At 35.0% G+C, this 14,687-nt stretch overlaps 1 protein-coding gene and 1 long non-coding RNA gene across 2 annotated transcripts; both read right to left on the bottom strand.

Moving 5' to 3' along the window:
* Nucleotides 1-2,443: 2,443 nt before the first annotated feature.
* Nucleotides 2,444-3,828, bottom strand: LOC132942393 (uncharacterized). Its single transcript, XR_009664284.1, has 3 exons — nt 3,659-3,828; nt 3,323-3,598; nt 2,444-3,226 (listed from the first exon to the last, which is right to left on the bottom strand). It is a non-coding gene; the product is annotated as an uncharacterized LOC132942393 (long non-coding RNA).
* Nucleotides 3,829-4,170: 342 nt separating this feature from the next.
* LOC132943580 (trimethylguanosine synthase-like) lies at nt 4,171-4,978 on the bottom strand. Its single transcript, XM_061012615.1, has 4 exons — nt 4,904-4,978; nt 4,763-4,840; nt 4,546-4,668; nt 4,171-4,343 (listed from the first exon to the last, which is right to left on the bottom strand). Exons 1-4 carry the CDS (start codon nt 4,947-4,949, stop codon nt 4,171-4,173), a joined length of 420 nt encoding a protein of 139 aa, XP_060868598.1. The 5' UTR covers nt 4,950-4,978.
* Nucleotides 4,979-14,687: the final 9,709 nt, after the last annotated feature.

Below are 14,687 nucleotides of genomic sequence, written 5' to 3'. Positions count from 1 at the left end.
TAATGCAACTTTTTATATCAAAGAGTTCCGTGTTAAGGAACAATTTGTTTATTGAAATTTGATATGACAATAAAACCAAATAGTTTATAATTTTGAATTTGAATTATAATAATATGATATAGGTATTATTTAAATTATTATTTTAGTTTATCAATTTAATTATTGATTAAGGTGATGAATAGATATCAGAAGCACAAGAATATTTTTATAAGAGTATATTGTATTTTATGAATTATTAAATAAAAATGTGATTACTGGATTTTAGAGTTAACATAAAGCCATAAACGTATGCAGTAAATTCATCAAATACCATAATACCAACTAGATTTCTAAAACTCTAAGTCTATAATTTTAGATTCCTAGCGGATCGATGACTGTATTAATTTTATAATGATGTGTTCTTTATTTTTTTAATATTTTTAATTATTTTTTCTTGTGGTCTGTGTAAATGTATTTTTGGTGTTTTAAGGCTGCTGAATGATCAATTTATGAGAATCCTTGCATTAAATTGTTAGTATTATTTGATATGAATAATTATTTTATAGAAGGTACTTATTTATAGGTAAGTTGATCAGAAACTATATTTACACTGAATATGTTAATAGTAAAAAGCTATTAAAATATCTATTATTTGTATGTATTTGTTAATAATAATTAAAACTTAAATATTAGCAGTGATCTTGTTCCTTTCACAAAATGTTTTTTAATTGTTTTTAATTTAATTTACATTTATACGTTTGGCATTTATCCCAAAGTGATCTCTGAATAACGTCCAGAAAAGAGTTTGTTTTAAGACTGTCTGTCTTGATAACAACTAATTTAATTTAAAGTGTATTGTTATATTTTATTATAATGAAATTAATAATTATAGTAAAATATATAATTGCAAGACATTTAATACCTATATCTATAGCCATCTAGGGTATAAACTACACTAAAAAAGGTGTAAATATGCTAATAAAATATATCAGGTGTATCATGTATTTCTGTGTGTAAAAATATAAAATATAAAGATTAATAATATTATATTGTTTTAAATACTTCGCGCAAACCTAAGGGGATACACGGCGTATAGTATAACATGCAAAAAGGTGCGTATTAAACTTAGCGTGGTGATACGAAGACGGTCTCGCGTATTTTATACATTGCGCTATTGGGATTAAACTTATAAATGCTTCTACGTCACCTAGTTAGCAGATTGTCCGTGGCAATAAATATTTGATTTAAGTCTAAAAAGTAAATGTAAAATAGTAGGTAATAATATGAAAACAAACTTACTCGTAAACATCTACTCTTCCGGTGAAACGTAGCTAGAGTGCCGCCATCGCCGAAGAAACAGCTATCTTCATCCATCTTCATCTAATCATCTCACTCCGATGAGCTGAAACTTGAATGTATCGAAAAATTTTATGAAAATAACCTGATCATAACGAAATTTGCGAGTTTGTGTTAAAACTTACATTATAATATATACGGTTTAACGAACTGTCCGTTTATATTTGTGGCCTATTATTTTTTTGTTCACTGAAATCAAAATATACAATATATTATATTTATAATACAATAGTATTTGCTGAAGTTATTAGAATTGTTAACCGTCGCCGACGAATTTCGACAGTTGACGATTGCCATAGATATTATAATAAAATATATTATTTACTATCATAAATCCAAAGAATTTATATATTATAGTATTATACTCAGTATACCTATAGGTATACTTATAAATCGTATGTTCTTTTACAGAAATCTTTGTGATCTGCAATGCACCTTTTCTGGTTTTCTATTTCAATTATAGTTCGCATGCCAAATTTAACTATGTATACAATCTGGTCCGCAAGTTTATAGACATTCTAATACATTCTCCCGCCAGTGCCAATAGACAAAGTGTTTGAGAAGTTATATTTTTTTGATACCTAATTAATTTACAATATGAATTATTATAAGTTACCTATGTAGATACTTGTCCAAAACTCGACTACCTGCAAATCATTGGTTTTTATGGTATAGCCTTACGAAGTTCACGATTTTCGGTGTTTTACGCACCTGTACAACGCTTAAAGTTTACCGAGCTTAAGTATTACAAATTAATTTTTTTTTAATCTAGGTAAATCAACATTTTAAAATTGATGATGCAAAAATAATTCTGACACCCACCCATGGTGGTTTTACATAACAAGTCGAGTGATGTTTTTGATTTTAATAATTGTTCGAGCAAGCGCAGTGTGCGAGGGACCACACCGGGTACATATGAAAATACCAAAAATTTAAATTGGCTATGATACATATAACTTAAAAATAAGACTGACCGCCAAGTTCAGACTTCCCTGTCGTTTTCAGTTAAAAACTAATGATTTCCGGCAATTAATTTTTGCAATATCGTTCATAATTCGTCGTAACTTGTAATATATATACCTATTTTAAAAATATTATTCGTGGGTAATTGAAACGTCTAAAATATATTATCATATACAAATATGATAATAAATAAATAATAATAATTCACCTTAACCGGCTACGATATTAATAATATTTAATAATATCAATATAAGTATAGTATACAATATCCTAGGCTGACAAATGGTCTCCACTTAAAATTGTTTTTCGTATAAAATGATATTAAATCATTGAAATCAAATTTAACACCATCCATTACAGTGACCCACTAGTAACCTACTGTTCAGCAGAGTCACTTCCAATTTTTTTTTTTTTTTTTATTGACCTCCCTTTTTATTTAATTCCTGATAAACGAGTTTTGGATAAGTACCTACCTACATAATAGGTACCTATCCTACCTATATTAATTAAAAACTATTTTTAACACTACGTATTTACTTATTATTTTTGCTTTTAGTTTATCTAGTTATGTATGATTAAAATATGTTTCCTTTATACCCAAATAATTATTAAGTACCTACAAATAATGTAGAATTCAATTTTATTTTATCAATAAATACTTTTATTAATACAGTGTTGACTTTGTAGATGGGTAGCAATAAATTAACTGTACATTCAGGATTACATGCATTCAGGTGAATAATTATAAGATTGCAATGATATATGTACGATTTAAGATGTTAGATTTAAGATGTAAGATGTAAGATGTATTGTTGATTCATCAATACGATTCTGGGTGGACTTGAGGACTTCCCATGTTCAGCGACCGGCGTCGACCCGTTTTGTGGCGCAGCGGAAATTTCGTACAGCTGACTGTTCGACAAAGACACTGTAATATTATTTGAAAAATATTATTTCTACTTAATCGTAATAACTGGGTATAATGAGTTTAATATTATATTATATTATAATAAATATTAAGTACCTATATTATTAGCTTCTAATAATTGGGATGTCATTTTTGTAGATATTGATCCGGACAAAATTATGCTGGCCCAGCGCTATGCCATGATTTATGGCGTACCTATCCGATGAAATTGTTGGATACTCTTTTAAACTGGGCAATCTGATAAACGGTGACGTGATCGTTACTCGCGGCCATCATAGGGTAGACCAGAGTACACAAAAATGTAGGTCATCGGGCTATATGTATGATAAAGTGGGAATTACAATAGCCCCTAAAATGCTGTTACACCTCAACCTTAATAAAAACAAAGAATGATTAAGAAATGATTAAAAAATGGCAACGGAATTGGCCTACAAATCTGCAAATGAGTTCATGAACAGATAACTTTTCAACGTAATATTATGACCGATCCAATAATAACTTTCCGTAGCTATATCAGACCGATGTGTGACGGCTGCTCACCAACGTATCGACATCCACCAGATAACTTTGGTAAGTTTTCAAACTATACCGCTAATTCTTGCGGAATGCTAAAGAAAATTAATTTATTAGATAAATATTATACTATAAGAATTTTTAAATATAGACGTTTTCAACTCACAGCTATGCAGATGGATGTCGACCGGTTTGGGAGCGACGTCTGATACGGCATTGTTCTAATGAATTCAAACATAAATAATACATTATTATAATATTGTTGTATGTATAGGTACGGTTAGGTATATTAAATTAATATAAAGTAGGTACTATATTAATATAGTCTATTAATTATTTTTTTACTATGCTTTTATTGTATTAAATACACAATGACTTATAACTTATACATTATTGGACCAGACATACAGCAACGTCGAGTTAAACAGTTTTTAAATAAACACATTTTCGATAACATCCATTTTGTTGTATTCTGGACCGCCCCATGGTGGCGAAAAAGTCTCCAACAACGAACTCAATCTTCTCAACTTCTCAAGTACGCCATAAATCGCGGCATTTTGCTTGGCCATCACTATCTTGTCTACGTCAATATCTACAGCAATGACTATTACAAATAGAATATATTACAATTATTAGAAGCCACAGATAATAGGTACCTACTTAATAAACTATTAAAAAATAATACATTACAGACAATTATAACATATCGGTAATTACAATTTACAATTAAGTAGAAATAATATGTTCACATTTTATTTCCACGTAAACGGTTTTATTTGTTTTTAGTGCAAAAAATATTACAGTACCTTTGTCGAACAGTCGGGCAAGCTGGATTATATTTCCGCCGACGCCGCAAAACGGGTCCACAGCCACTTTCACCCGGTCACACTTTTCTGCCATATAAGCACTGAGTGTCTCGGGAAAGCTCTCTATAAAACCAAACATACGATTATAATATATATCTTTTTTATTTTTAACATGATATGATACATATATAATATATAAATGTTTTTTTTTACATACCCTCGTCCATCAGAATACCTTGGTCGAACTTCGAAAATAAGACATGTCTCTTTTTCCAATATTTATATGTGCTTAGGTCTATGGGCAATATAAAAAAACATTATTCAATTTCTAATTATACCTATGAGTAAATGCACGTACGTGGTGTCCGCGCGACTGACGGCTTCACAACGCTGCAGATCGGCATTTAAATAAATTATATTGTGGGAATACACATTCAAACTTCAAACTAAAATCTCCAAAATCTTTAACAGAAAAAACTATTTAAAATATTTATTTCATTGAAGAAGAATTATTCAAAGGGTACCAGATTGTCCATGTTTAAAAAAATTGGCTAGAGTTAAAATCATAAGAAAAAAATTGAAGGGAGGTGTTGGCGCCCGCAGGCAAATGCATTTTAGAAAACCAAAAAAATGTGGAAAAAAATTTACTTAGGATTACACATTACAAACTACAAACTTTAATTCCCAGAAACTTATACAGAAAAACTATTGAAAATTATAAGCTCACTAAAGAATGATAATACTATAAATATAGGGTATCAAATTATCAATGTTTAAAAAGTCTCTACAAAAAATTCAAGAACAGTAAAAAAAATTTCGAAACAAATTGAAGCGATGTGTCGGCACCCCCAGGCAAATGCATTTTAAATAACCAAAAAAAAATTTAAAAACATTTTACCGTAGGAATACACATTACGAAGTTCAAAGTAAAATGCTCAGAATCTTAAACAGAAAAAACAATTCAAAATAATTAGTTCATGAAAGAAGAATTATTCAAAGGGTACCAGATTGTCAATGTTTAAAAAATTTGTCTATAATGAAAATCATAAAAAAAAAATTGAAGGGAGGTGTTGTTAACCGTAGGCAAATGCATTTTAGAAACCAAAAAAAAATTTTAATAAATTATACTGTGGGAATACACATTAAAAACTTCTAACTAAAATTTCCAAAATCTTAAACAGAAAAAACTATTTAAAATATTTATTTTATTGAAGAAGAATTATTCAAAGGGTACCAGATTGTCAATGTTTAAAAAATTTGGCAAGAAATGAAATTATAAAAAAAAATTGAAGGAAGGTTTTTGCGCCCGCAGGAAAATGCATTTTAGAAAACAAAAAAAAAAATGTGGAAAAAATTTTACTTTAGGAATACAAATTACAAAGTACAAACTATAATGCCCAGAATCTTAAACAGAAAAAACTATTCAAAATAATTAGTTCTGTTGTGAACCCCTTTCTGTATGCTATACGCAGTATGAGATATAGTAATAGTATAATATAGAATAGTGAGTAAGCATATTAATATGTGAACAGGCAGAGTCACACGGGCTAAGGGAATTCGCTGTGTGGACAGTTTTGAGCCCGAGCGAGCCCCTACCGTGTCTCGCTGTCTGTATACGAGTTAGTTTAGTACTGTCAGACCATCGAGCAGAACCTCTGTTAATCTTTTAAGTCTAATAAGTATTCTGTACAACTAAATTTCTTTTAAAATTGATCATATTAATAAAGTATTAGTGATAACTCATACACCACGTATTTCTTTATTAACGAACAAACTCGGTTTTGGAGACGTCCATAACATTTTTGGTGGCAGCGGTGGGATCCGTAGATTCCAGTTCGTTAAACAATAAGTTAGTAAATGTCGTGTGATTTCGAATTAAAGTAAATCTTTGCTTTTATATAATTAAGTGAAGAAGAAAATCTGAAGAAGAAAATCCGAAGTGTCCAGAAAATCCAAAACATCGAGGTGTACAGGAACTCTATAAAAAAAAAATAGTGTACAAGACAAGGAGAGGGAACACGCAGTAGCGCCGCCCGAACGAATGGTTAGTAGCGCACGCACACACGCGAACGCGAACCCGTAATACGAGCATCAACGCCGCCGCGTCCGTTGTACGTGTTACCGCTGAAACCGAAGGTCAATTTATTGACACACACAAAAACGACTCATAATATAATATCATAATACACGCGCCGCCGCCGCCGTGTCGATAGTGCCGCCGAATCAGACGACACTCACTTACACACGCACGCATCTGTCGTGTGTAGTAACGAAACCGAACGTCTGTGCCGCCGCCGTGTGTACAAATATATATATATTATAATATAGTGCCGGCAGAATATAGTCGCCGTAACATCGTGTTTGTAAACAAATACTGCCGTCTAGTAGACAGTATCAAGCAGTGTGGGCCGCCGCCGTCGTATTACGTATATATAATATATATATATATCGTATTATCATATACGTTAATATTACGCGCGCTCTCAGTTTTTCGTCAATATTTCGCACGGGTCGTCGCTATAGTAGTATATATTATTTATATAAATATACTACACGAGTGCGCCGTGTTCATAGACACGTGAAATAAAATTATACTATACTAGTATTATCATAGAAACCCACTACAGGGTGTAGTGGTCCCCGCGCCAGCAGTTTCGGGGCTAGTGAACTTCGATACCACAAGCGCAATCGAAGAGGAAAGTCGTCGTTAACAGTTAAGGAATTCGATTCAAGCCAAGCCGAAAACCCGTGCAGACCATCCAGAGCATCCCGTAGAATTAGAAAAAAAAATCAGTAAATATAGAAAAAAAACCATGGCAAGGATCATTGTAACTGCGATACTGTGAGTAAAAATAAACAAATTTATATTTAAAAAGAAAAAAAAAGAAAAAAAAAACTGTAACCGTATCTTGATTAAGTGATAGGTCATCAGTACTGCACTCCGTATTAACTGATAAGTACGTTTTCTTTTTTTTTTAAATGTATGATTCAGAATCATAAATCCGTAGTATTGTATTAATATAATATTAATATCGTAGTTAACCTTAGCAGTGTTGTATAATTGCATGTAAATACATACACTTAGGCATGTCAAATTAGCAATTTATTAAGTATCAGTCAAGTAGCTAAGTAGTTAATGAGTGGAAAAGCGGAAAACGATTCGGATAGGTCAACCCCAAATTCAGATAACGAATCGAGTAATCCAATAGTACCACCAAGTCCTACCCCTCGTGTAAGTTTACCAATACGATTCTCAAATCCAGAAAATCCGACATCCGAACGTTCTATTGGGAATATCAGTACTGATAACATCTTCATCAGAACTGGCGTACTAATAGACCATAATTCAGAGTTAACGTGTCAGTAACTTTGGGGGAAGTAGATACCGTTTTGGGGGAAACAGAATATCGACTCAACCTTAATATCCTAGACCAATCCATTGAAGAAAATCTTTTAGATCAGAATATACCCTCCCCTCCTCTTCACTCTAGTGACCAAACCATGAATCCAGGTACTCAAGAAACAGCTCAAACACAGGGTGGTACCGGTAATAACCAGCAAAGCGGCATGGTAAATTCTGAAGGACCATAAAATGCAGTCACTCAAACGATAACAAATCCTCAAGTAATCGAAGAAAATCCAGATCAATCCGGTGTACGATATTCATTCGGATAAAGAGGAGGGACAATAGGACTGGAGGCCGCTCTAAAACTCTTGCCAGGCTTGTTCAGTGGAGACAAGCAGGAGGAATTGGAGATATTCTTAGAAAAATGCGAGTTTGCGTTAGCATGCGCACATGACCATGTACAGGCTCGACTTATCCAAGGTATCCAAGTTAGACTGACAGGGAAAGCCCGTCAGGCAGTCAAGTTTAAGGAAATAAGACATTGGACTGAACTAAAGTAAGCGTTGAAATCTGCATTGGAACCGCAGAGGACGTCCACTTATCTATTCTCAGAATTGTATTCAACCAGACAGAAAATCGGAGAAGACGTAACTAACTACGCAAATAGGATTGAGCAACTCCAAACACTTATCATAGAGCAAGAGACGAGTGGGCACAGTTGGGAGGTAGCTCAAGCGCTAGGAGCAAGTATCAAGAGGCAAAGCATTCAAGTATTCGTAGAGGGACTAGAACCTCTAAAAGACTTCATCAAGGCCAGGAATCCGTTAACTTTAGACATGGCCATACAAGCAGCAAGGGAAGAAGAACGGGTCAGAAACTCACAAGAAGCGACAAAGAAGCTATATGGAGCGCCAAACAACCCACGAAGAAACCCACATGTTTCCACTGTAGTAAAGTTGGTCATATGGCAAAGGATTAAAGAAGCAAACTGACAACGACAAACTCAAGACCTTCTTCCACAACGGCACAAATTAGAAGCATTGAATGCAACTATTGTAAAAAGCCAGGACACCTGTTGAAAGATTGTCGTAAAAGAAATCATATAAACTCCAAAAAGGAAGGCAACCAGCAGGAAAACCAGCAGCAACCAGCCGCGAGCGGTGGGCGCCCGGTGAGCGAGTTAAAAAACACCAGCAACGCCAAATCCTCTACTTCAAAGCAGAATTAGATCAAGATCATCTAACCTGCTATATCGAACAGACCTTCAGCAAAAAATCAAAACTACTTCTAGACTCTGGGCGTGAGCTTAATCTAATAAAAATATCTTCTCTCGCGGATCAGACAATCGTGTATGAAGACGTTATATATCACCTGAAGGGCATTATTAATGACCCGATAGTACACACGCTGGGACAAACACAACTTGAACTATATATCGAGGATAAAATTATAGTTGCAATGTTCCAAGTTATCCATTCTGCATTCCCGATCCCCAATGATGGTATCCTTGGACGGCCATTTATGGTGGAAAACAAAATCATTCTGAATTATCAGACTAATGAAGTTATCATTCCTGACGGGGCTGAAATAGTGCTACAACCCCGCACTGAAACCCTTGTAGGAATAGAAGCAGGGAATCACGCAGAAGACGAAATCATCATGATCGAATGTCAAGAAATCACGAAATCAGTCACTTGCAGCAACGCCGTAACCAAAGTACAAAACAAAAGGGTGTTAGCCACATTCATCAACCCTACTGAAGAAGGCTAAAGACGCCAAAGTTAAAGGAACTGGTCCACGAGCAAATCAGGGAAGCTTTGATCCATTCGGTACAAGTCACGGATCGACAATAAGAACCTCATGCAAGCAGTAGTCGACTGAAACAACTGGAAGGAGCACTTAGAACCGATCATCTGAATTCTGAAGAAAAGGAATCATTAGTGGACATCTGTCAAGACTACTCAGATATATTCTTTTTAGAAGGAGATCGAGTATCAGCAACTACAGCGGTGACGCACAGGATCAAAACCTCAGAAGCGGTTTCACCAATTCACGTGAAGCCCTACCGGTTTCCACAAAGGCATAGACAGAAAATTACGGACCAAATGGAGGCCCTCGAACGGGAAGGTGTGATTACAGCTAGTGAATCACCTTGGAACGCTCCACTCTTTGTAGTCCCGAAGAAACCCGACGTCAATGGCCAGGTTAAATATCATGTCTGTGTGGATTTTCGCTGACTGAATGAGGTCACGATAGGAGATGCTTTCCCACTTCCAAACATTGTGGATATTTTGGACCAACTAGGCAGGTCAAAATATTACAGTACCTTGAATTTAGCCCATGGGTACCACCAAATTTTGATGGATCCCTCCGACCGCAGCAAAACGGCGTTCTCTACAGACCGGGGACATTTCGAATTTGAACCATTTGGTTTGAAGGGAGCTCCAGGGACCTTCCAGAGGCTCATGAATACAGTTTTGATCGGTATAAATGGAATCAAAGCATTCGTATATCTAGATGATATCATCATCCATGCAAAAGATCTAAATGATCATTCACAGAAAATCACCGAGATTTTTCAGAGACTCCGCCAATATAATCTCAAACTTCAACCACTGAAGTGCGAATTTCTCCGAAAAGAAGTTAATTATCTCGGGCATCAAATCACTGACGAAGGAGTCAAGCCAGATCCTCAGAAAATAAGTTGTGTAAAACAATTTCCAATTCCGAGAAATGTGAAAGAGGTCAAGTCTTTTCTAGGACTATCAGGTTACTACAGAAGATTCATCAGAAACTACGGGCAGATCGCTAAGCCACTGACCTCATTGTTAAAAAAGGACGTTCCTTATAGATGGAGCGATTAATGTCAGGCATCATTTGAAACATTGAAGAACCTCCTCACTCAAGCTCCGATTCTACAATACCCAGATTTCCAGAAGCCATTTAATCTAACGTGTGATTCAAGCAACTACGCCATAGGCTGTATTCTGCCTCAAGGACCTTGTTGTATATGCATGCACACGTATGTATGTATGTATGTATGTACTATGTATATATATGTATGTATGTAATACATATATAGGGATAAATGTGTTGACTCGGGGTAAGACGAGTGTGTGACCGATTCGGTTCTCACGATGGTCTACGTGACCGAAAGGGCTGGGTCAGCACATTCTTATAGGCCTGGACGGACCGTTGCGGCGGGCCTCGCCGGCGGACGGCAGTCGTGTAAGGTCGAAAGAGTGAGTAACACCCGCGTTACTGGTCAGAGCATCTTTTATAGTTTATTACAGAGCCTCATATAGTTTTAATCAGAACCTCTCTCAGTGTCAGTATTTATATAGATTCATTACATTAATTATATATACATTAATTCTTTTGTGTTTAATTGAAATATTTAGTATTAATATCAACTTATAAAAGCATTATATACATTATTACAACAAGTGTCTAATTTAATAAATTGGTAATCTTAGTATACGTAATCTACGTGTTACTTATTTAACACCAATACCTACGGTTTAACGTCATTCGACGGTGGATCACACTTGTAACGATATTCGTCATCGACATCGTACATTACTCCCTACGTTGAGCACGGCTAATATGCTGAGTGTTAGTAATGACAAATGTGTATATATGTATGAAATATATATTATGCTGACGCGATGTTTAGCTCACATCGTGTAAATAACCGACCTGGACGCCTGGCGGGAGGCAGTTATGATAGAGTCGACAGTGAGGTAGTCGATAGAATAGGCTCGGCGGTTGATAGTTGGATTGTCAAGAATGAAGAGTCGACAGTGAGGTGGTCGATAGTGGAACTCGAGGGCTGACAACGACCTGAAGAGGACCTGCGGACGACCAGCTCAACCCACATTTGGACATCGGCACCCACGACACACCATGGCCCGATCGGTAGCCCGGAGTTATAATTTATAAGTATATTTCAATATTGTAACTTGTAGTAAATAATAATAATACATCAATAACAGATATATATATATATACATTACGTTGAGTACTTGCTTCACATAAGGTAACCCTGATCCCTAGTAATAATATCACACACCGAGGTCGAGTCTCCGAGACCTCGTTAATAAAAACAGAACGACACCGGAACGGGTAAGAGCAGAAGGTGAAGAGGAGACGTTACACACTTCAACCTATTGGAAAGGATTTACCAATAGCTTTCGCATCAAGGACACTAAACAAGGCTGAAATCAACTACAACACTACGGAAAAAGAATTAACTAGTATTGTATGGGGAATAAAAGTATTTAGGCCGTACCTTTTTGGACAGCAATTTAACGTAATAACGGACCATCGTGCATTGGTTTGGTTATTCAATATTACAGACCCGGGATCACGTTTAACTCGATGGCGTTTGAAGCTTGAAGAGTACCAGTATACTATACATTACAAACCAGGAGTGAATAATACCAATACAGACGCACTGAGTCGTATTCAAATAGTAACTACGAGAGCTCAAACCTCGTTGGGACATCATAACCAGTCAGAACCTCCAGAAACTCAAGGGACCTCTTTACAATTAGTAGATAACGAACACCTAGACTTAGAATCGAAGGGCGAAGGTGATATTGGTTATCAAGCATTTCTGAAAGCAGATGAAACTAAGCTGGGTCCTACGAAGAACATTGCCGAGCGAACAGGAGATCTGTTTTCCGTAGATGTTGGAATCTCATTAGCTCATTGTGTATCGGCAGATTTTAAATCGAGAAAAGGAATTGCATTCGAATTCCGAAACCGATTTGGAAAAGTTAATGAACTTCGTCGACAAAAATGCCAAATAACAGAGATTGCAACAATCAATGTGAACAATCATCAGGTGTTTTATATAATCACAAAAGAATTTTTCTGGCAAAAAACAAGTTATGAAATTCTCTTTCAAAGTCTGCAGAACCTCAAGTCAATCTGTGTCAAGTATAAAGTTACACAGCTCGCTTGTATTACAACCGACATTACCGTCTACACTAGAGCTACCTATAACTGAATCTCATTTATCAATTCCTGAATTATTCAGAACATTCAAGTTAAGCGTAGTGTACATCCAACAGAATCTCGTATTTGTGACCCATATACCCTTATTGTCAAATCTTCGGTTTAACCTGTTTCATATTATTCCACTTCCGATACCTACAAATAAAGGTAATAGAGTAATCATTGAACCACAAGCTCAGTACTTGGCAATAAGCGATACTAATGAATATCATTTTAGTCTAACCGATAATCAGTATGAAAAATGTGAAACATTGTTCTCTTTTAAGTTATGTGTAAATCCTGAGGCTATCAGTAAATTTATACACCAGGAAAATTGTGAGGTATCTTTGTACAATTCCCCGTATCAAACGATAGGAGCGTGTAATTTCAAATATCTAAGCCTAAATACTACAATTTGGCATAAGCTTTATCTGCAAAACGCGTGGTTATATTATTGCATTTCGCAGGCAGTGACAGTAACATGCTCACAAAACTCTAGCTAGTCTAGCAGAATTCTACTAACGGGTACAGGAAAAATTCAAATTTCCGATAATTGCGTTATATATACAGAAAATCCAATCTTAACACCATCGAGAACACTATCATCAGAAATTCATAAAGATTTCATTCCAGAAAATCCAAATATGCACGCAATGTTAAAAATACCAGAATTAATTAAGAGTCATCTCCCCGAGCAAATAGATACAAATAAATATTTTAAAAATTTTAATCAGTTAGCTGAAGATGCCGAAAAACTGAAAGAATTATCTAAAATGTACAACGATACCAAAATATTTGTAAATCCAGACCATCATTTTATTATAGTTTATATTATTTTCATTTTAATAATAGCAGTAAGTCTGTACATGTTGATTAAATATAAGTGTAATCTACCCCGACTCTACAGACCGAAAGTAGCAGAGTGTGTGCAACCCATACACTCCCCTACAAATTCTAAAAGCTTCAGAGCATCGGAACTCACGGATAAAGTGAAACATGTTGATCATTAGACCCCCATGTTTCATGTAGTCCGGGGGGTGTTGTGAACCCCTGTCTGTATGCTATACACAGTATGAGATATAGTAATAGTATAATATAGAATAGTGTGTAAGCATATTAATATGTGAACAGGCAGAGTCACACGGGCTAAGGGAATTCGCTGTGTGGACAGTTTTGAGCCCGAGCGAGCCCCTACCGTGTCTCGCTGTCTGTATAAGAGTTAGTGTAGTACTGTCAGACCATCGAGCAGAACCTCTGTTTATCTTTTAAGTCTAATAAGTATTCTGTACAACAAAATTTCTTTTAAAATTGATTATATTAATAAAGTATTAGTGATAACTCATACACCACGTATTTCTTTATTAACGAACAAACTCGGTTTTGGAGACGTCCATAACAGTTCATTAAAGAAGGATTATTCAAAGGGTACCAGATTGTCAATGTTTAAAAAATTTGGCCAGAAATGAAATCATAAAAAAAAATTGAAGGGAGCTGTTAGCGCCCGCCCGCAGGCAAATGCATTTTAGAAAACAAAAAAAAAATTAAATAAATTATTTTGTGGGAATACACATTAAAAACTTCTAACTAAAATTTCCAAAATCTTAAACAGAAAAAACTATTTAAAATATTTATTTCATTGAAGAATTATTATTCAGAGGGTACCAGATTGTCAATGTTTAAAAATTTTGGCTAGAAATGAAATCATAAAAAAAAAATTGAAGGGAGGTGTTAGCACCTGCGGGCATTTGCATTGTAGAAAACAAAAAAAAATTTTGAAAAAATTTTAGTGTAGGAA

The sequence above is a fragment of the Metopolophium dirhodum genome, chromosome 4, assembly GCF_019925205.1.
Source record: "Metopolophium dirhodum isolate CAU chromosome 4, ASM1992520v1, whole genome shotgun sequence".
Classification (NCBI taxonomy): domain Eukaryota; kingdom Metazoa; phylum Arthropoda; class Insecta; order Hemiptera; family Aphididae; genus Metopolophium; species Metopolophium dirhodum.
The sequence above is the reverse complement of the archived record's forward strand: the minus strand, read 5'-3'. Positions and strand labels throughout refer to the sequence as shown.

Bases quoted from the DNA above. Each gene is read 5' to 3' on its own strand.
- LOC132943580 (XM_061012615.1), bottom strand. From the start codon at position 4,949: ATGCCGATCTGCAGCGTTGTGAAGCCGTCAGTCGCGCGGACACCAC. The intron at 4,841-4,903 runs GTACGTGCATTT...TATTGCCCATAG, and splicing joins GTCAGTCGCGCGGACACCAC to ACCTAAGCACATATAAATAT. The intron at 4,344-4,545 runs GTACTGTAATAT...TATTTGTAATAG, and splicing joins TGCCCGACTGTTCGACAAAG to TCATTGCTGTAGATATTGAC.